Here is a 20,815-nt window from a genome sequence, read left to right on the forward strand (position 1 = left end):
GTGGGAACGCCAGTTCTGCCCCTGACATTGCGTGCGTACGCGCCCGCGCGCGCGTACACGCTTTTCCGAGGCCTACGAGCGTCGCTGATAGCCCCCTTAATTCCGAACAAAGCATCGATCGCGACCGCTTTCGCAACGCAGTACAACGCCGGCAGTCACCTAGGCAAGTTGACAGGAGGTCGTCACCCCTTCCGAGGTGACAAGCTTTTTTATCTGCCGGTCCGGCTTGGTTCGTTTACCAGCCGTGGCCTTGTCCTTCGTACATTTTTTTCAATATAACGTGAGAGATAAACTGCAGACTGGTCATCGTTATCAAGGATTCTGTCGTCCAGATATCACATGTTGATATTCAATCCTCCGAGACGGGAGCGCGATTGCTATATCTTTCCCGTGAAGAACGGAGTGTATTAGTCGTCGTTGGATACTTGAAGAAAACGGAAGAAGAGCCGAGTACCAGCAAAGGTCGAGTTCAGGTGAGAAAGTGAGAAAGTGTCGTGGCACGATCGCCTCGCGCATTCGAGTATAAAACAAGCTTCGGAGAAAGCCGCGATTCGCGATGAAATTCTGCCCCGGGCTTGTGATAGACACAACGTATTATATTCATTTAATTTTTTGACGTCGCATTTTTTGTGTAGAAAGAATTTTCTTATTTTTAATTAATTTAAAAACGTAAGTCAGGCGAACTAGATAATTTTATTTTGTGAGCGCAAATATAAAGTATAAACGTTATCTAAGTAATGTAACGCTATTATCACTATGATAAGAGTTTTTTTTTTTTTTAGACTTGTTTTTGTGCGTAATTCGGTTTTCTACGACATCAAAAGGAAATAGAAGTTACCAATATAATGAATTAATATTAATGAACATGTTAATTTTCGTATTGTGTGATAATCCATGTTTCTGCTTATCATTCGACGTTATGATGATAAAGCACCTACGATTTTATATGTGTCAGTAAAAACAGATTGCAGTTAAAAAATTACAAATGCAATAAATTAGAGAATAAAATTGAGAATATGTTGACTGCACGTTTTGAATAAACTCGTAAGAAAAAATTTACAAGTAATGAGTTAAGTTCAAAATTTTTTTTTTAATTTTAAAAACGTTTTTAAAAGATTCATTCGAATTTGCTTTTATCTCACCAACACCGAAGTCTTAATTAAACAGAAAAGAAATTCCAAAAGTCTAAATATACTTTCACAGAATTTTTCTATTTAGTTTCTAAAAAGACTTCTTTTGAATTTATTTTGAATGGATTGTCGTACTGTAAAGAATGTTTTTTAAATAATTTTTTTAACTCTGCTACCTGTTATTGTCATGTAATGTAGAAAAAAAAACGTAACAAATTAAAAACGCTGAATATTCGTTCCGTATGAGCATGAATGCATATAGAATCATATAATTGACGTATTTCTATAAATGATGCGAGAATCACGGAATATCAATTATATAACTGTGAGTATATCTATCGCCTGACAGGAAATAAATTACGTAAGGTAGTCTTAGATTAATAGTAATGTTAGCGAAAAAAATACTCAAATAGTGATACGGTTAACTTGCGGTTGTGTATAATGCACGTTGAAAGTTAAATACGTCGATAATTAAAATGCAAGTAGATTAATGCAAATAACTGACTACGCGCGATAATTTTTTTTTTCCGAGTAAGGTAAGCAAGCTCACGAAGGTAACAAAAATACGAGTGATAGCGTTAATGCCAGTACGATTGGTTTATAACACGAGGTCATGAAAATCAAATCGACAGTGACTAGCAGCTATGCTGGTCGATCGACAAACAATAATCACATCGAATGATAGTTCATTAAAATACAAAGCGGAATATAAAAAATGTGAAATAATTTGCTTTTTTAAATCTGTTTTTTTTTTTTTTTTATGAAGTCAATTATTAGATGTGTTGTGCCTCACGTTTAGTTGTTCGGTCATGATTAAAATAAGCAACGATAATACGATGATAAATAAAATTGATCGAATGAACTTCGACTGATTATCATGTGGCATGCTCATGACATGTGTTGTTTGATTTTAGAATGGTCTGGTGGGAGAAGATATTTTTGGTGATAATAACACTCGTCAGTTTGAGGATTCTCGTGAAAATCAGCATTCTAGCGTGGAAGAAATTGCTTGCCCCGAGCCTCGGATTTGGAATTGACTTGCGATCACAGGGAAGATGGGCGGTCGTCACCGGCGCTACGGACGGGCTTGGGAAAGCCTTTGCGAAAGCTCTTGCCGAGCAGGGAATGAACATTGTTTTAGTCTCTCGGTCTTTATCCAAATTAAAGGACGTAGCTACGGAGATCGAACGGAAGTATCAAGTGGAAACTCGAGTTGTGGAAGCTGATTTAACCGAAGGTCAAGTCGTTTACGCTGAAATTGGAAAGGCGACTCAGGACTTAGAAGTAAGTAATTTAATTTATAAATACATTTTATTCTAAATTTTGTACAATTGATGAGAATATTTTACATATAAATGCAAGTAAAAGAAAACAACTTGTTTAATAGTAGTTAAGATGGAACATTTTTTCTGTTAACAAAGTTTTAAGATATTTCTTTTGAGGTATGAAAGAGAGAAAAGTAACATAATGGGAAATAATTTTTATTAGGTCGGCGTTCTTATTAACAATGCCGGTGCAAGTTACGATCATCCTGAGCTTTTCACGAACGTGTCAGAAGAAGTGCTTGCGAGAATACTGCAATTAAATGTTGCTGCAGTAACCGGAGTCGCAAGAGCAGTGTTGCCTGGTATGATGGAGCGAGGAAAAGGGGTGTTAATCAATGTGAGTTCAACGGCCGCGGCTATACCGAGCCCGTATTTATCTGTTTACGCCGCTAGTAAAGCGTATATAGATAAACTCAGCGCTGATTTGGCCACGGAAGCTGCACCGAGAGGAGTCACTGTTCAATGTATTTTACCTGGGCCGGTTGCCACAAAGATGTCCAAAATTAAGTAAGAGTCTTTCCGTATTATACATTTCTTTTAATGTATTTCTTTAATTTATTATTTGTTTCTATTATCTAACAGTTACGGAATTTGAAATTAATTCTTAACTCGCTCCCTGGTTTATATTTTTGAAACTTTGTCCCTTAGGAGACCAACTTGGATGGCGCCTACTCCGGAAACATTCGTCAAGTCATCACTAAAGACAGTCGGCATCGAGTCGCGTACAACTGGTTATCCACCACATTGTCTAATTATCGGATTTGTGAATGCGCTGCGTTACACATGCGAAACAGGCGCGGTATGGTTGGTAGCGAAAACTATGCTCAATATCAGGGGTCGTGCTCTTCGCAAAAAAACGAAAGCCTCAGACGCAACGCAGCAGGACGCTCTCTCTAGTTGACTCGCGTGGTTTCTCATGTAGTTTTTTCGTCAACGAACAAGGCGTTGCATTGTTTTGTCACTCTCAAGCTGGTGCTACTTCGCTACTTGCATGTAGCTAGGCTTTTTAGCATCTGTTCATGTTCAAAGAATATATTTTTTTTTTTATTTACTTTTATTACATAAAATTAACTTTTATAGAAATATGTTCTTTGGACATATGTTTTTTTTTTCTGTTGTTCACAAGATAACAAACTTGTGACATTGATTAATTTAAAATGAAAGAAGAAAAGATGAAAATTAATTATCTATTGAAATAATATTTGTTAAAGACCTTCACACGTGTAAAAACCTTAGTCGTAACTGTAAACAACTGATTAGTTAATCGAGCACTTTTAAATTAATCACTCAATTATAATCAATCACGTTTTCGTGACTTTGATTACGATGATTACGATTAAACTTTCATACGTGCCAAGACTTTAACACATGTCGATTGAAATACATTAATATTGTTTTTGTCGTTAAATTTTGTGACAGATATATCATAAACAGACAGATGAGACATCGATTTTTTTACATCATTAATGATAATGATGTCTTCAAATCGGTCTCTAATTTTTCAAAGAACTTTGATGTATTTTGTATCTACATATCTGCGACGATTGCGATAATAAAATTAATTATCCATAGCTGACATATTTTTAAATAATGTAATATTAAATAATGTTCACTTGCGATCTTGTATGCTTTAAAAACTGTCGACAAAAGAAAGGGAAGTAAAGTCCATTCGTCGAGTCAGTCTAAAATTTAAAAGCCAGGTCGAGAAAGTATTAAAATTCGTTCAATGAAAGTTTTAATAGACACTGGCGACCTTAGCCGAAAAGTTATCTCGGCATCTATGTCAATGGGACATTAGTTATCCATGACCTTGTTCCTGAAAAAAGAAACTCATTTCTTTTTTTTTTTATACTGAGTAATCCATTGTCTCTTTCACTCTGCTCCGTCTCTCTTTTTCTCGAACGCGCAAGTCGAGTTGCGCATCTCCACCAACGGCACTCACACACACGCCACAGCAACATGGCCGTCTGCACTAGCACGTTTTACGATTGAACACTCGTGAATTTCTACGTTAGAAGTGAAAGATTTCGTTGACCAAGGGCTAGAAGTTGATATTGACCGTGTCGTAAGCGAAATAATTGGTGGAGGAGCGTACGCGTGCCCCCAAGCAAGCGAGACGAGAGCAGGGAAGCGGCGGAGTGCGCGCCAAATCCACGTTTCGGCGCGCCCTAACCTCTTGAAGTGAGTGCAGAGTGTTAGTCGCCTCGGCGAGCTGTGTGCGCTGGTCGACCGTTAGCGAATCGCGTCGACGACGACAAGGAGAAGAGAGATCCGATTCCGGATTGCTCGTCGTTCATCCGTATCTGCGTTTGTGCGTAAGCGTCTTGTTCCGTCGCGCCGATAACCGATGTCCGCTGGCATGTTCCGCACGACGACAGCGAGGCCGTTCAACCTACGTTACATCCTCGCGTTCAACAAGCCCTACGCGCTTTCTTGGAGAGAAAATAAACTGAAATAGTGTTTACCGCGCGGTTCGATTAACTTAAGTTTCGCTTTTATATATATATAAATACAAATATATATATAGAATAAGCCTAGGCCAAATTATATGTATATATTGTACTCGTCTCTCATCTTTACATCGTCACGTACAAGTAAGAGCACGTATACGCATATATGTACATTTTGTATATAATCTATCGAGCATTTTTCCTTAATCGTTTTAATCTGAATAACAATGCGCTTTATCAGTGTTGAGAAGCTTAGCGAGATACAAAATGATGCGGCACGCATCAGGAATATATGTATCCTGGCGCATGTGGATCATGGAAAGACTACCCTGGCGGATTCTCTCGTCGCAAGCAATGGCATTATATCCAACAAGCTGGCTGGCAAACTTAGATATCTGGATAGTAGACCGGACGAGCAAATACGCGGGATTACGATGAAGTCCAGTTCCATAACTTTACATCATATACACGATGAAACGGACCATGTGATAAATTTGATTGATTCTCCAGGACATGTGGACTTTTCCTTTGAGGTTTCAACAGCAGTCAGATTGTCAGATGGAGCTATCATCCTAGTGGACGTGGTGGAAGGTGTATGTCCTCAAACACGCAGTGCTTTGTCTATAGCTTATGTTGAAGGTTTGAAACCTATTTTGGTACTGAATAAAGTCGATCGACTAGTTACAGAAATGAAATTGACACCATTAGACGCCTATGTGCGTTTGAGTCAAGTTTTAGAACAAGTAAACGCTATTATGGGTGAATTATTTGCGACCGACGTAATGGAACGTGAAGAACGCGAGGAGACTGTTGCAGTCACGTCAGACAAGGTAAATGAACGAGATTTGGCCGACTGGCAATCGATGTTAGAAGAAATAGACGATTCAAGTTTATATTTTTCTCCTGAACAAGGTAACGTTCTTTTCACTAGCGCAATTGACGGCTGGGGATTTGGTATCAAAGAATTTGCTAAAATTTATTCGGACAAATTAGGATTTAGTGAAAAAGTTTTGCGTAAAACATTGTGGGGAGATTTTTATATAAATTCCAAAACAAAGAGAATTATGAAGGGAGCACAGGAGAAAGCTAAGAAGCCACTTTTTGTACAGTTAATTTTGGATAATATCTGGGTGCTGTACGACACCATAGTGGTACGAAAAGATAAAGATAAATTGTCAAGCATAGCTGAAAAATTAAATATTAAATTAACAACGCGCGATTTGAGGCACACAGATCCGAAGGCACAGCTACAGGCCGTTTGCTCACAGTGGCTTCCTCTGGCGCAAAATTGCCTCGATACGGTATGCGAAAATGTTCCAACACCACATAATTTAATTGGCGAGAAAATTGAACGACTAATAAGTGGGAACAACGACTTCTCTGCTTTACCCTTTGAAACAAAGCAATTAAAGATGGCATTTTTGGCATGCAATCCATCGCCGGAAGCTCCGATCATTGTATTTGTATCGAAAATGTTTCCAGTGGAGAAGGACATGTTACCCGAGAACAGACCGAAGACTCTTACACCGGAAGAATTGGCACAGAAAAGAGAGATCGTTCGACAGAAGCATGCAGAGCGCTTGGAGCAAAAGAATTCTACGATCATAGAAAATCACGAAGAAGGTACGTGCGATTCATTGACCTCTAATAACATTCAGAACGTAACGAATTGTGAGGTTATCGTTGAGGATAAATCGGACGCATTAGTTGCTTTCGCAAGGGTATATTCAGGAACAATAAAAATCGGGGACGAAGTATTTGTCTTAGGACCGAAGCATAATCCTGCCATCGCCTTGGAACGTGAGAAAGCAGGTGAAGAAGTGGATCCGTCCCTCGTCCTTAAGGATCTGAAACCCGGCAGGCATATTACGAAAGTAAAAATCAATAAATTGTATATTCTTATGGGAAGAGAGCTTGAAATTGTTAATAAAGTTCCGGCAGGTAATGTTTTTGGAATCGGCGATCTGGAGGAGCACGTTTTGAAGACCGCGACTCTCTCGACGACAATCGCCTGCCCTTCGTTTACGGAGCTGACTTCGCTCGCAGTTCCTATATTAAGAGTGGCTATAGAGCCGAAGCATTCTAACGATTTGCCGAAGCTTATCAACGGCTTGAAACTATTAAATCAAGCGGACGTCTGCGCCATCGTTCACATGCACGAGACCGGCGAAATTGTTTTGAATACCGCCGGCGAGGTTCATCTCGAGAGATGCTTGGAAGATCTTAAACTGAGATACGCCAAAATCGACATCAACGTGTCTGATCCGATCGTGCCATTCCGTGAAACCATTGTTCCGCCTCCGAAACTTGACATGGTGAATGAGGCGATTGAGAAAAAAGCGGCGGAAATCAACCTTGAGATTTGGACATCGAATCGGCAATGTTACTTCGAGATAGACGCAAAACCTCTCCCGGAAAGTGTAACAAAAATATTAGAGACAAATGCAAATCTGATAAAATTGTTGCACAGCTGCGACAGGTACGCAGAGGAAAACGGCGAGCACGAAGATATTGTTGACAGTAATCAGCTCAACGAGAAATCTATATCCGATAAAAAACAGAAGGAAGCAAAGGCATTTAAAAACGAGCTGGAAGCAGCTTTTCTTGAAGCGGGATGGAATGATAGTATACTGGACAAAATATGGTCGTTTGGCCCACGAAAATGCGGACCAAATATTCTACTGAACGAGACTAATTATAGGCACAAGAAGTTATGGGAGCAGGAAAGCACGAATGCCGATTCTCGAGCAGTGTAAGTATTAAAAAAAAAAAAATATCAAGAACTTTTTATTGTATATATTTCGCTTGAATGGTAATATATATGTTACATAAATTTTTCAGATATGATAGCAGTATAATTAATGGATTTCAACTTGCTACGTTGGCTGGTCCTTTATGCGAAGAGCCTATGATGGGCGTTTGTTTTGTACTGAAGAAATGGGAAATTTTTGAGGCTCCACAAAGGTATATACATTAATAAATATTCGTTATTTTTATGAAAATTAAAATAAATATGTTAAACTGATATTTATGATCGATATTAATAAAATTAAAATTAATATGTTGAACTGATATTTATGATCGATATTAATAAGATTTATTAAATGTTTCAGTGATTCCAGTGGTCAAAGTCAAGGACATTTAGGCGGTCAATTAATGTCAGCGTGTAAGGAGTCCTGTCGACGGATCTTCAGTTTACGACATCCCCGATTGATGACAGCGATGTACAGCTGCAGCGTTTTAGTCAACTCTGACGTCCTCGGTGAGTAATTATTGAATTTATTTTTAATTAGAAAAGCGAATGAGTATTTTCGGAATATACATACGTCGATAATGAAAGAAACAGAAACCCAGATCTTAAGATTTACTCGTCGATAATTCAGGTATCACATATATTCCTATTTTTTCTTTTTTCTTTTTTTTTCTTTTTTTAAACGATACATAGATAGCTCGTTACATTTGTGTAGATGATAAAGAAGCCGTTCGTCTTTTTTCGTATTTATCAAATTATATATCATATATAATTAATTGACAACTTAAATTATAAATAACGTAGAAACCATGAATAATAAATAAGTATGATTAAAACGATTAATTAAGTAAAAATGAGAATACAAGTCACATAAATGATTTTTTTTTTTTCTATTATGTCTATCAACCCTCGTGCGGACACGTTGATTTGTATGTTTCTTTTTAAACGTTATCTTCACTTTTTAATTAATAGTCGTTGCAAAAATAATTTGTCGGGCGAGAAAGTACATTGTGTTCAATTAACAATTTGATTAACGTCAATATGCATTATTCTACACTACGATGCGTCCGTTTGAGGTTTGAGAAAGCGTAAGAATAATAAAAGGGAAACGGTATAGGAGTAAAGAGAGTTTGAGGACAATGGGGTTTGAATGGCTGGGAGAATTATAAATATAATAGCATTATAAATTAACGCGTAAACTCGTCGATGGCATTTACGGGGTGGGATATCGCGCGTCGCGAAACTATTCCCATACGGACGGCGTCGCCATTAGGTGTCGTACCTTGTCCCAAGGGAAGCGTGGCTCCTCGTTCTCTGCGAATTCTGAACGTTAGAAATTGTCAAAACTCGTATCTGAGAAAAGATAGCGGAATACTAAAGCGGTATGAGATATTAAAGATATACACCTGAAACGCTGCGCGAATATCGTAGCGGTCGTCCCCTTCTATTTCCCTGTACGCACATCATTCCGTACACGCGAATGCCTGGGACGCTGGCATAAGTCGGTTGATCGTGGCTCATAGGTCCCTCTGCAAGGAAAAAAAAAAAAAAAAGTAAGAGGCTCTTAAAAATTAAATCGGTTAAAGCAGAAGTTCGGGGGGTATACTGACCGAGTATGTTCGTGTCGGGACATCGGCATATTACAAGGTAGTGAGACTTTCCCGTGCGCACGTTTTGCAACGCTAACAGGGACCAGTCCCGCGACGCTCTGCACTCTCGCATCTCGGCGACCGGCTCGCACGTTTTCACCAAGGTCAAGGCCTGAAACAAGCGTGATTACAATCAGCGGTGTTTTGCATTTAAAAAAAAAATATCTATATTCTTCCTCGGTATCCGGTCGGATAAATCGCTCGTTATGTAATCCCGTTAGCACCGTCTTAACCGTTTAAGATGAGGCATTATCATGTCACCTGAGTGGGATGCGATTAGCGTACTCGAGCGATCATTGATTACATTGATTATCTCTTCTGAGATCATTGCTCGGTTCGAGAATTATTATTATTTTTTTTTTTTTTTTTTTTTTTTTTGGTTGCAAAGCTATAATGTTTGCCGGCGCGGTACGCTACGTTTTACGGTACGTTATAATAGTAAAGCCGCAGGAATATAACGATCGAGGCTGAAATAACGTGAATGCGTCGTATGCAACGGAGGGAAAGATGCGGGAAGTACGGGATGGTCGCGACTAACATTTTAGGCTCCTAAAATCGTGTTTTCGAACAGCGATTCGTCGGTGTGCAAGTCACGGTTAATACACCGAACGAAAGTGAACGAGTTTTTCTCGCGGCAGGAAACTCGCGTTAAGAGCGCTTGAGAGAGCTTCTCTTCGGGAGAGGAGGCTGACCGGTCATGCCGAGAATGGCGCCATGCTTCGGTACCGTTTCCGTAATCGCTCGGCGGTTCGAAACGTTAAAATAAAACATCGCGTTAGAGAAACGGCAACTTTTAGTTTTGCGACTCGAACGGAAACCCCTCGATCGTACGCACGTTCGTTTTTATTCGCGGTTCGCGGACGTGTAAACGAGAAAACGCCGTTCCCATGTGATTCCTTTTCGTTTTGTTGGCCGGATCGCGCGCGATATCCTCGAGGTTTTTTGTTGAGTAATAATAAAAATCAAGTAAAGAAGTACTGTAATGAACTTATTGCGTGTAATTAATAATAGCGGTCGGGCGGTCGCTAATCGCCAGGTAAAATCTTTACTGACCTTAGTCCGCGGATCGGTCACCAGCTCGGTCGTGTGCAGGTCATCGCTGTCCAGGGATGCGCTGCATGGATCCCGATACCTTCCGGGACAGGCGCACAGCGGTTGAGTAAAGTTCAGTCGGACGTAAACGGCGTTGCACACCTGCTGGACGGCGCACTCCGGTAGCAAGTAGATATGCTGATTGTGCGGATAGTAGTGATACTTGGTTGGTTTTGCTAGCGCCGCGCTCGCCCCCTCCGGCAGTCGTACCCCGGTCTATAAAATCGTCGATAAGGTACTCGGGCACTTTGGCAATAAAGCTCGTAATGATATATCTACGCGATTTTACGAGGAATGGGCGTGACGAGTAAACGACCTTCCGGGTATCGAGTGTAATCCCGTAGATCCGATTTCGAGCAAGGCTCTATGATTAGAAGAAGTCTTTTCTTAGAAAGTAACATCGCGCTCTTTCGTCGATTGACATAGCTGTAATCCACGTGTTTGCTCAACTTCCCGCGTTTGCATCCTCCAATCACGAATAAACACGGTCTCGAGAGGTTTTCTAGGAACGAGATGTTCTCTGAGAAAATAAGAGGAGCAGTCTCCGCGTACGGCAGGACGCCTGGTCCTGATCGTGAAAAATGTTTTCTCTTAGTCCGCCGCGTAGATCCGTATTCCGATAGATCACGAACGAGCACGTCGTTACCTGGGCGTAATTACCAGAGCCGTAAACGAATCTCTACATCGCGCGTAATGCCTCATTAACAATGTTTCTGTGCCACGGGACAATCGTGCGGCTTTTCACTTCTGCGAAATTGCACTTTCCCTTTGTAACTCTTAGTCGCTTAATTGAGATACGCAAATTAAAAAAAAAAAAAAAAAAAAAGACTCGATCAGATTCCACCTCTAGCGTCGATTCAGCCTCGTTCGGCGTCGGCTTAGGTTGAGAAAAAAAGAAGGAGAGGAAAAAAAAAATGCGTTCTTTGTCGAAAAAAGGGGGTCACCGATATTCGCTACGTCACGGAAATTTTCCGCTTGTCAATAATCGCGTCCAAGCTGCGAGATGCAACTATCTCAAAAAGTGACAAGTCGGCCTCGTGGGACGGGCCTTCGGTATTTATCTCGGGAGAGAAGTTATACGGTGCCAATCGCGTGATGGAAATTGTTAGAAAGGAGGCGAACTGCGGAGAGGAACAAGGCATGCAAAAAAATGCGGAATGCTCGTAGTTGAGAGAGGAGACGAAAGAAAGGCCACAGCGCCGGGCAAGGTACGCTCGTATCGATATAGTACAAGATGGTCCGTGCGGATATCCATCGCCGGCTAACTTCCTGGAACGTGAGACTATGTGCCGTCGACGATAGCCCTCTTTGCCTTCGCCTGGTCCCGCTCTTCTTTATGGCGTATCCGTTTATCTCGTTCACGGCGCTATCGTCTCGCCCGATCCCTACTTTCGGAAAGCTCCAGAAACCGAGGACAACGAATAAATAATTGCTCGCCCGCGATTCACGTGGACTTTACGGCTCGACTTTTTCGGAGGGGGGACGCTCGCGAGAGATCAAATATTTAACACGTTTCGAAAGCGATTAAGCGCCGACGACACGGGGGGGAGGGATGTTGCTGTCGAAACTGAGATTTCGGGATACTTTATGGCGGTCGTAAATAAATCCACGCCGAGTTTCTTCTCCGTGTATCTCGGCGGAATACGAAGGTACTAACTCGCGAGGAAACGCGAGGAGTGTGGCCGCAAATCGAGGTGGTTTTTAGCGCAGCGAGACCAACGGTGTCCTTACGAGAAAAGGGGTCGGGTACGCATCTCGGGAATCGACCGCATCCTGCGGTAAAACGTTCGGTCGAGCATGAATGAAGGGAAAAACCGCGACGGCGGTTCGCGGAAGAAACGCCGACAGGACGGTGGATTCCGCAGCTTCCCGGAGAAGCGTGTCCAAAATGCCCCGTTTCGGGTCTCTGAACGTCGCTCGCGCTGCCAGTCACGGGTGAACGCGCTAATTATGGATCTGAAACTTCGCCACGGATTCTCTTTCTTTCTTTCCTCACCTCTCTTTCTGTTTCCGAGCGTGGCTCAACAACGCGGTACGAACCGGCGATAATGTCGCCGGTGACCATAATCGGTCAGGATGATCTACGTCACCCGGCCGATTCTGCGGGGCCGGGTTGACCCCGAAGAGAGAGGCGCAAAACCGCCCGACTTCGAAAATAATGTCATCGCGTGTGCCGCGTAATCCACCGCGTAGCTCGAGCTACAAAACGCTCGTTTATAAAGCGGTCGTTGACCGAAACGCGATCGCGTTTCCTCAAGCTCCTCCACCTCACCTCACCGGATTTACTTTGCGCGATTCTTCTTTCGGACGTTACGATTCCCCAGTTTATTTTTTTTTTTTTTCTTCCTCTTATCTTTCCGCCTTCGCGTCCCATGTCCGCATACCTAAGTGTTTACTCTGTAAAAAAGTTCGTCCATCCGTTTGTCGCTCGTGAGTATATAGCGGTTCAGAGACGCGGCGAGATGAAGAAGAGATAGGTCTGAATAATAAAGTCAGGTAAACTAGGAGCGTTCCAGGTGTGAGATAAATGATCGCCTTAAGGCTTGAGCGATTAAAATTGCAAGTGTAATTCGATAAAAAGACCAATCTTCCGGAATAATTGACTGATAACTAATGCGTTCGCGGCACAATAATCGTCGATAAACCGAAGCGAGAAAAAAAAAAAAAAAAAAGAAAGAAAGAAAGAAAAGACACTTACAAGCGATGCAAGAACGACGACTATCTATCAGCCGCGAGACCTCTCGTGTTGAATGAAAAAACAAACATAATTAGATCGTCAAGATGACATTAATGGAATATTGTTATATGCTAATGGCGGGGCTTTTTTTTTATCATCCTCTCGTTTACATTTCGCACCTTCGCTTCCTTACGGTCGGTGAAAGCGCGAGATGAGACTCTTCTCTCGCCGGGGTTCTTTGGGCAAGCCGTCGCGGTAGACGTCGCGATTAAAGCGAGACCGCTAATTGATTCCGCCGTCTTTTATTCTGCCTACATGCGGGACGCGAGAAGAAAACGCTCGGGTCGAATTTGCCCGTGGACAGATGCAGCGCGAAGTGGCACACGGAGTGGAATCGATTAAAGCGCGGGAATAGACCGCGGTAAATTGTCCGTGGCAGATACCCATCGCCCCATCGTCCGCTATTCTCTCTCTCGCCGCGTTCCTATTTCTTCCTCCCCCGTCTTTTCGTTTATTTTCCTCCGCATTTTCTTTTCGTCTCGGCATCGTCACGTTCCACTACCGATATTAGCACCGGCCGATCCGTTTGCGTCACGACCGTGAACGCTCGCCCTCCTTTCGCCGTTTGTGTACCCGTCGAGCTAATGCATCGGCGACCTGCCAAGTGCACCGCGCTTGTCGGCGGGGACACGAATTTTTCAAACGAACGATGATTGATTAAACGGATCGATTAACGTGAGAAACGGCTGACGCTGAGTCCGGTTACGCCGGGGCGCGATGCAAATCTCACGACTTAATGTTCTGAGGTGCCTGGCCGGCATGCTCGTTTATTTAGATATATAATATTTCGAGGCTGTTGTTTAAAGTTTGGAATTTATTAATTTGCGTCGCTATATCGATAATTAAATTAACAGGTTTTATTTTATTTTATTTTATTTTTTTATTGACGTCGCGTAATAAAACGAATGTCTTTTTTTCGAGACCGGCGTTGTGGGATATCCAAGTGGAAGCCTGTCGCGAATCGCAGCGTATGGAATAGCGTCGCATCGTGCGTAACGCAAACGATTGTAATTGCGGGGTCCGTTTAAGAATCGGAATGATCATTACCCAACGGGTTATTTCTGCGGTTGTAGCCCCAAGTATTACGAGGCTCGTCGTGACCAACTATCGCGGATGTCGCGTTTCCGAGGTCCTTACAATAGAATTATTAATTCGAGGAAAAGAATCCAACGGTCCGTTTACCGTTGCGCTCTTTTCACGAGGGGGGTTTTTTTTTTTGTTGAATTAACAACGGGCTGTGCGTAGAAACGCTATCGAATACATACCCGGCGGCATTATTAGTCGCGCACGAAACGTAACGAGGCTCCCGCGCGATGAAGAATAAATGGAGAGAATGGGTAACGCACGAAATTGAAAAACCACGTGCTCCTCGCGGCGCTTCCCCGTCGTTTTGTGCTTCGCCTCAATTACGGCGCCGCACACTTTCTAGCACAAGAAGCGATCCCGAGATGGAATTACTTAATCCCACGGTGAAACGCGTGAAAGCAATAAATATTGAATACCGAAACGATATTACGTGCGAGCTGACTCGGCTAATGCGTGGCGGATCGAGGCATCGGTCAGTCCGCCCGATCGGAGAGCGGGGCAGCTTCTCGTTTCAAAAACCAGCTAAACGGCGCGCGTCGTCGGGCGACTGTAAATTTCGTGCCTTCCCGATGTCGAGCTAATCACGTTTACGGTAAATTCAATCCATTTCCCTCCGTTTTATTTTCGTTTCGTAATTCCTAATTTTGTTGCCCGCGCCGTGCGCCGCGCACCGCCTTCGGAAAACCGCACCGGGGCGACGCTCCGTTACGCGTAACTCGACGGCGCGCGTAGCGAGGGGCAGAATTCCTATTCGGGACCGTTAGCGAGCTTCTCTATTTCTATCGTGCTCGCTATCGCGCTAACGCGGCGCGGGCCGCCGGCTGAAAGAGGCCAATCGTAAATGTCGGGGGCATAGGCACAATGCTGACGCGCGGACGATTCCGGAGATGCGGCATCCCAAATACTCGCGGGAACGGAAATTACGGGCACTTTACATCGCCGGCGTTGCGAGAGAGCCGGGAAATGCTTGCACCGCGCTCAGGAGATATCCGCGCGGCTAATAGATTTCTGCCTTATAGGAAGCGGGGATTATTCCAATCTTAATAACGTTCAGGCGGACTACTTCGATTCCGCGCCGCGGTCTAATTGCGATTCGCATCGTTTGAAAATGCACCTTCCTAAAAGCGTGCGCGCCGGCCGCCGCGCGGAAAATTCCCCGACGATAAAGACCGGCGTGCCCACTTTATTTTGCAACATAGTTTTATTACGTATACAGGATGTTGGTATTTTATACCGCTAGTCGAAGGTAGGGGTAATATCAACCAGGTGTTTGCCCTCGATAAATGTTTTCGATTAATGCGGGAGACTCAGGCGCGCGTTGAGTCCCCGGCCGCGGCGGCGGCGGTCATCGTTCGCCAAGAAGAAAGTACGATAATAATGATCGTGCGATAATAAGTCAAACGGAGGGTTATATAACAGACGGAAATAGAGCACGGTCGGTTACGGCACGCGGTAAAATCGGATATTCGTGCCGATCTCGAGCACGCGCATTCGAAACTTGGCTCGACGACACCGAAGATACAATCGTTACCCTTAGACGTCCGTGACTGATTGCAATGCACGCGTGTGCGCTGTAATAATCGTGCCTGACCGAGCGTGCTTCCTTTTCCTACGATACCCCACGTAGAAATCGGAACAAATGCCGCCCCCTCGTCTGTAGAAATGCCCGTGGAATTAAGCGTGCGCTCGGCGTGAAAGAAACGCGACTCTCGTGGCCTCGCCTCCTTTTCCCAACGACGAGGAATATATATAAAAAAAAAAAAAGAGAAAAAAAAAATATTGGCCTGTCTTACTTCACTTTTCCCGCCCTAGTGACGAAGGATATTCAATTTCTCATGGTGCCAGAACCAGGGCGAAATCGGTATGCCCCGACTGTGCGGCACACGCTCGCGCACGCGAACGGTTCCCAGCGATTTTCATTCGATATCGGGATGAATGGTGCGACTTGCATCACCTTTCTAACCCCGCAATTACGCGCCGAGTCCTTCTTTCACATGCACACATTGTATGCTCATTTGTACCAGTTTTGCGGCGAAGCTCCGACGTGACTTCCCCCCCTCCCCCTCTCTTCGGTTGCGCTACGACGACCTCCCCAATTAAGCTTTCCGTCCGCGGGATTTTCACCGAACCGTCCAGGACGGCGGTTTAATCGCGGCCTATCCCTAGCTCGGTTTCCTCAATTCAGATAGCGCCGGCCCAGGATACAACTAGAGGAAGTTAATTCAATTAATCACGGATAATTAAGCCGCGGTTAATTGAATTTTCTTCCTGTCTCTATTATATCACACTCGCCGGCAAGTGTGCTACCGACTGACGGGGGAATTAATTAAATTGCAGTTGATTAAATTTACTCCTAATTAGACGCATATCTTGTTCTCTTCCGAAGGGAAATTTCCTTTCGTCCGCCTTCCTTTCCCTATTAATACGCGCGAGATTTATGTGACGCTGCGAGAGCACGCCGAGAATGGACTCGTGCTTTAACGCGGAATTCATGTAACTGTTTGCGACATAACGTGACGTTTCTTTCGACGACGAATTGAGTTGCGACGTGATAGAGGCTCTTTTTTTGTTTCTTTTTCTTTTTTCTTTCTTCTCTTTCTTTTTTCGGTGCAATTTCGTCGCGGCGCGCAGCGGCCTAGCGGATAGGACAGATAATTCCATCACGCGAGATATTACATACACAATTTACGCATCGCCGTCGTTAGCGTTCGCGCGCGATTATTACGGATACGTTAGAATACTTAATTATTATTAATGACTCCGCGCACCCCGTTACGCGGCGTATGCGAGATCCGCGGCGCATTTACCGTATTCCGCTGGAGCGAAATACGTTCGTTTGTAATCAAGTCGCGTTGCGTTCGCTTATTTGATCGTAAATGAGTCAACGGTTTCATATACCATCGATACGCACCGCCGTTACCTCGGCCAGGATGACCGTGGAAGGGAAAGAGAGAGGGAGGACGGCGAGATCGCGAGAGGTAGGTCTCCGAGACGTGTGAATTAGAGACGGCCTGTGCAGAGGTCCGCGATGAAAAACACGGGGGGGAAGAAAAGAAATCCAAGTCTCCCCTTGGCCGTAAAAGATTTGCTTAAAGGTGCGACCCAATTGCCTGATTCATCTCGGTGTAACGCGAGCGGGAACGACCCACACTCGATTAACTTGGATAATTACGACGTGGACGCGTCCCGTAACGACGTCCAGTTCGCATTCGAATGCCCGAACGGATTACTTTCCTCGTTTTTGCCATTTTGCAGACGCGTATCCGTCCGCGCTCCTCGGTGCGTCGTCCACGCGGGGCACATTAGATACGTATTTTCTACGTACGGCCGAGGTACGTTACGGTGCACACGCTACTTTCTCGGTCGACCTATATGGGATTTTTTTCTCAAACCCCATACGATCCTCCATGTCGGCTGTATAACTTTGAATCTGGGTTCCTTTCTATCGCGCATCATCGGGTACGCGCTTTTCCGCGCTCGCTTAAAGTAGGAGGATCGACCAGGAATGGCACGCGGTGGATTCGGCATTTTTTTTTTTTACTCACTCGATGAAAGAAAAAAAAAAGGGGGAAGGAGTACTGTCGGCGCTTCAGGAATTTTACGGCACGTCTAACTTGCTCGATAAGCGTGAACGTTATGAAGTAATAAATTTCACCGCGGCTCCTCCCGCTTCCATATTCCTTTCCGATCTACTTGGAATAATTTGTAGGATCTGGGGTACTGACGCTTATGAGAACTGCGGAATTTTTTTTCTCGCTCGCGGCCGCGGCATTATCCGACGAGCAGTCCGGAGTTTTAATCTCTCTCGCATCGCATAAATTAAAGAAGGCACTCTAATTACGGAATTATCCGAGTTACGGCGGGCATAAAACGTAATGAAACGTATTACAACTTATCCGCGTACCAGCGAAACGGCGCGAGACGCGAGCGTACGTCGGTAACGATCGGGAATATTTCTCGTTTCGGTTTTCTCTCGCCCCGCTGTTTTCTTGAGCACTTCCTCGCACGTCTTCCGGAGGATGATTTCTGATTTCCTAGCCACGGTCCACCGGAATGACACGCTGCCTCAATCTTTGCGTTAAACCGTGCAGGATGTCGACGTTTCGAAAATCACTCGGCGTTCGCGGGGCTGCGTGACCGTACGGAAGCGGCCGGCCGTCGCGGAGTTTTGCGGAATTCGCGGCGGTTACGCGGCCGTCTTAAACGTATAAAGCCAATTAGGACTCGATATTCTGTTGAGCTCGCGACCATTCATCATGCAAAGCGATTACAAGCCGGGGAATCTGTGCCGTGGTAGTTAAGACCGGCGGCAGTTAAGGCAAAATAAACGGAACAATACGAGAAACACGAGCGGGCAGAGGCTGGTCGCGGGTAGAGTCGACCGGGCTCCCGGTCGGCTGCCGGCCGATCGGTTGGAATTAATGCGCTTACCTCGCTGGTGGCGGTGTAATTTGTTGTCAATTTGATTTGCGGTCTAATCTTGCCGGGCGATTCTCGCGTTTCCTTGGCCGTTAAAGGCGCGGCGGTGGTGACATCGGCGACGCCGGCGGTCGCTGAGGCCGCTGACTTCCTCGAGGACAGCACCGTGGCCGCGGTGTGCTGGGTGGGCGAGATTATTCTCGGCGACGTCTCGGTGATGTAGCTGGGACTCGAGCCGTCTTGCGGGTTGCGGGAAGTCGGTACGCTGGCCGTGGACGACGCCGACGGGGACGCGGCTGTGGTCGCCGTTGTCGCCGTCGCCGTCGTTCTCGCAGTCGCAGTCGCTGCGAGTGTCGTCGACGAAGCCGTTGGTAGTTTCAACGTCGTGGTGGCGGACGTCGCGATCGTTTTAGCCGCGGTCGTCGTCGTCGCGGCGGCGGCCGAGGACGACGCCGAGTGAAACGTGGAATTGGCGATTGGCCTCGACGCCGTCGTCGCGGTGGTCGCCGAGGTGCTCTTGCTCCCTCCGGTCGCGGCCGTGGTTTTCTTCACTTTGCCGGTATCGCCCTTCGACGACGCTGGGACCGCCAACGCGGTCGTCAGCAGCAACGTCAGGCAAAAGCAACTCTGAATAGCGCGCATTTTTAATCTTTTATCCTAGGCGTCTTTCTTCGAAGAGTTCTTTTTTTTTCCCCCGTACGATCGACGCGTTTCCTGTAGACGGTTCGTTTAAGACCTGCGAATAAAACGTGTACCGTATTAGTAATCGTCGGAAAACATGGTTGTAATTTGTTTAATATTTTTTTTTATCTTGTCAAATCTGTTTTATACAAGCGATCCGTGATTCAATCGGAAAGATAATTTTCGAAAAGTAGTTCAACACGCGTCGTCTTCACTTTTGCGTTTACTTTCTTGTGTTTGCTTCGAGTCTCCTTCTCTTTTCCCCTTCCCTCTTTTTTTTTCTTTTTACTCGAAAAATTGTCACTTTCGCTTTTTCGCATCGTCGATGTCGTCGAATGAGGGAAAGGATTTGTAGATCGCGTATCTCTGCGGTTTGCCGAGAAATTACCCGCCATGCGGATGGGGCAATGTAGAACATAAGCGTAGTTTAGTGCCGTCCGAATGTTTGCCTCGGAAACGGCCTTAACCAGGAGCTCTCGCTCTCGCAACGGTAATTAGATTTTTCTGAGCGCGGTTCAAGTTCATGCCAAGGTACCCTGATGAGTGGACTTGGTTGTTAAACGACGCAGACTTGAGCAGTTAATCTTATCGCGCTACACTTTTTATGTCTGTCGTTTAATTTTATCTATCAGCATTTTATGTCTTCGTGTTTATATTGTGCAATTAAATGAAATCTTTTCACTCAAACATGGAAATATAAAATTAATGGCACACGAGGAAATGTAATTTCTCGTTCGTAGGAGAGAAAAAGGCCGTTTATCGTGCGAAATTATGTAAATACGGAGACCGAGGTAATTGCTACGTGTCAAGTTCGACTCTCGGAATGAAACGGAGATATGGAAAATTTCATCGTGATTAGAATGCCGGGATCTAGCCGCGGTTTGCGTTATGTATCGGCGAAATCGCGGTGCCGCGGTGTGTGAGACGTTTTCCAATTACTGCGCTCTTCCTTCACGTGTGCCCCTTTCGGCAACGAGCCCGAGGTCGTTCTTCGTTCTCGCGAACAAAATTTTTTTATTTTTTTTTTTTTACGACGGCCTTTCGCGCTCGCCGGCGGAATCTCTTGATTTTTCTTCCGCGGTCGAAGCAGGTCGAGCTCGTTTTTCTCGTCCCGAAAACATTTACGTCGACAGATAGGAATTAGGTGGGGCTCTGGGAGATAGATGGCTGGGAGAGGCACCGGCCGTTTATTTGCTCGTCTTCCTGGATGTCCGTGCATCGGTCCATGGCGGAGCTGACCGCTTATCTGCCTGCCTGCCTGCCTACCTACGTATTTTCCTTTCACGTGCTCGATCTTGTCCGCGCGTCGGTGCTCGGTGCCGCAACAGTTATCGCACGTATGCCATACGACACTGCTGAAAATTGGGTCATTCGGTACAAACCGACCATGCGAGCCGTTATCTCGTTGCATTTGCAAGGCCGTATCAAACTTCTCCCGCGCGAGAGCGGACCGCCAGCACGCTTCGAGCATCAGATGTTAGACATTACGCTTCA

The 20,815-nt window shown here is 44.8% G+C and overlaps 3 protein-coding genes across 4 annotated transcripts in view; 2 read left to right on the forward strand and 1 right to left on the reverse strand.

The window, feature by feature from the left end:
• The first annotated feature begins 27 nt into the window (after positions 1–27).
• Positions 28–4,026, forward strand: LOC139102842 (very-long-chain 3-oxoacyl-CoA reductase). The gene is made up of 4 exons (XM_070656995.1): positions 28–473; positions 2,045–2,414; positions 2,619–2,962; positions 3,104–4,026. Exons 2-4 carry the CDS (start codon positions 2,046–2,048, stop codon positions 3,354–3,356), a joined length of 966 nt encoding a protein of 321 aa, XP_070513096.1. The 5' UTR covers positions 28–473; position 2,045; the 3' UTR covers positions 3,357–4,026.
• A 134-nt stretch (positions 4,027–4,160) lies between these two features.
• The window catches only part of LOC139102834 (elongation factor-like GTPase 1), a 32,392-nt gene continuing 15,737 nt past the window's right edge, over positions 4,161–20,815 (forward strand). Inside the window, exons 1-4 of one of the 2 annotated variants that reach the window (XM_070656984.1) lie at positions 4,161–5,049; positions 5,147–7,657; positions 7,747–7,869; positions 8,019–8,167. In XM_070656984.1, coding sequence (XP_070513085.1) covers positions 5,340–7,657; positions 7,747–7,869; positions 8,019–8,167 — 2,590 coding nt within the window. In that variant the 5' untranslated portion in view covers positions 4,161–5,049; positions 5,147–5,339. Of the gene's footprint in view, positions 7,658–7,746; positions 7,870–8,018; positions 8,168–20,815 lie in introns of both variants that reach the window. The other variant, XM_070656982.1, reaches the window with a different exon arrangement.
• Dsx-c73a (doublesex cognate 73A) lies at positions 8,165–20,116 on the reverse strand. Its single transcript, XM_070657005.1, has 5 exons — positions 18,653–20,116; positions 10,360–10,614; positions 9,268–9,418; positions 9,064–9,186; positions 8,165–8,980 (listed from the first exon to the last, which is right to left on the reverse strand). The coding sequence occupies exons 1-5, from the start codon at positions 19,280–19,282 to the stop codon at positions 8,901–8,903; spliced, it is 1,239 nt and encodes a 412-aa protein (XP_070513106.1). The 5' UTR covers positions 19,283–20,116; the 3' UTR covers positions 8,165–8,900.

Source organism: Cardiocondyla obscurior, linkage group LG05 (genome assembly GCF_019399895.1).
Source record: "Cardiocondyla obscurior isolate alpha-2009 linkage group LG05, Cobs3.1, whole genome shotgun sequence".
Lineage (NCBI taxonomy): Eukaryota > Metazoa > Arthropoda > Insecta > Hymenoptera > Formicidae > Cardiocondyla > Cardiocondyla obscurior.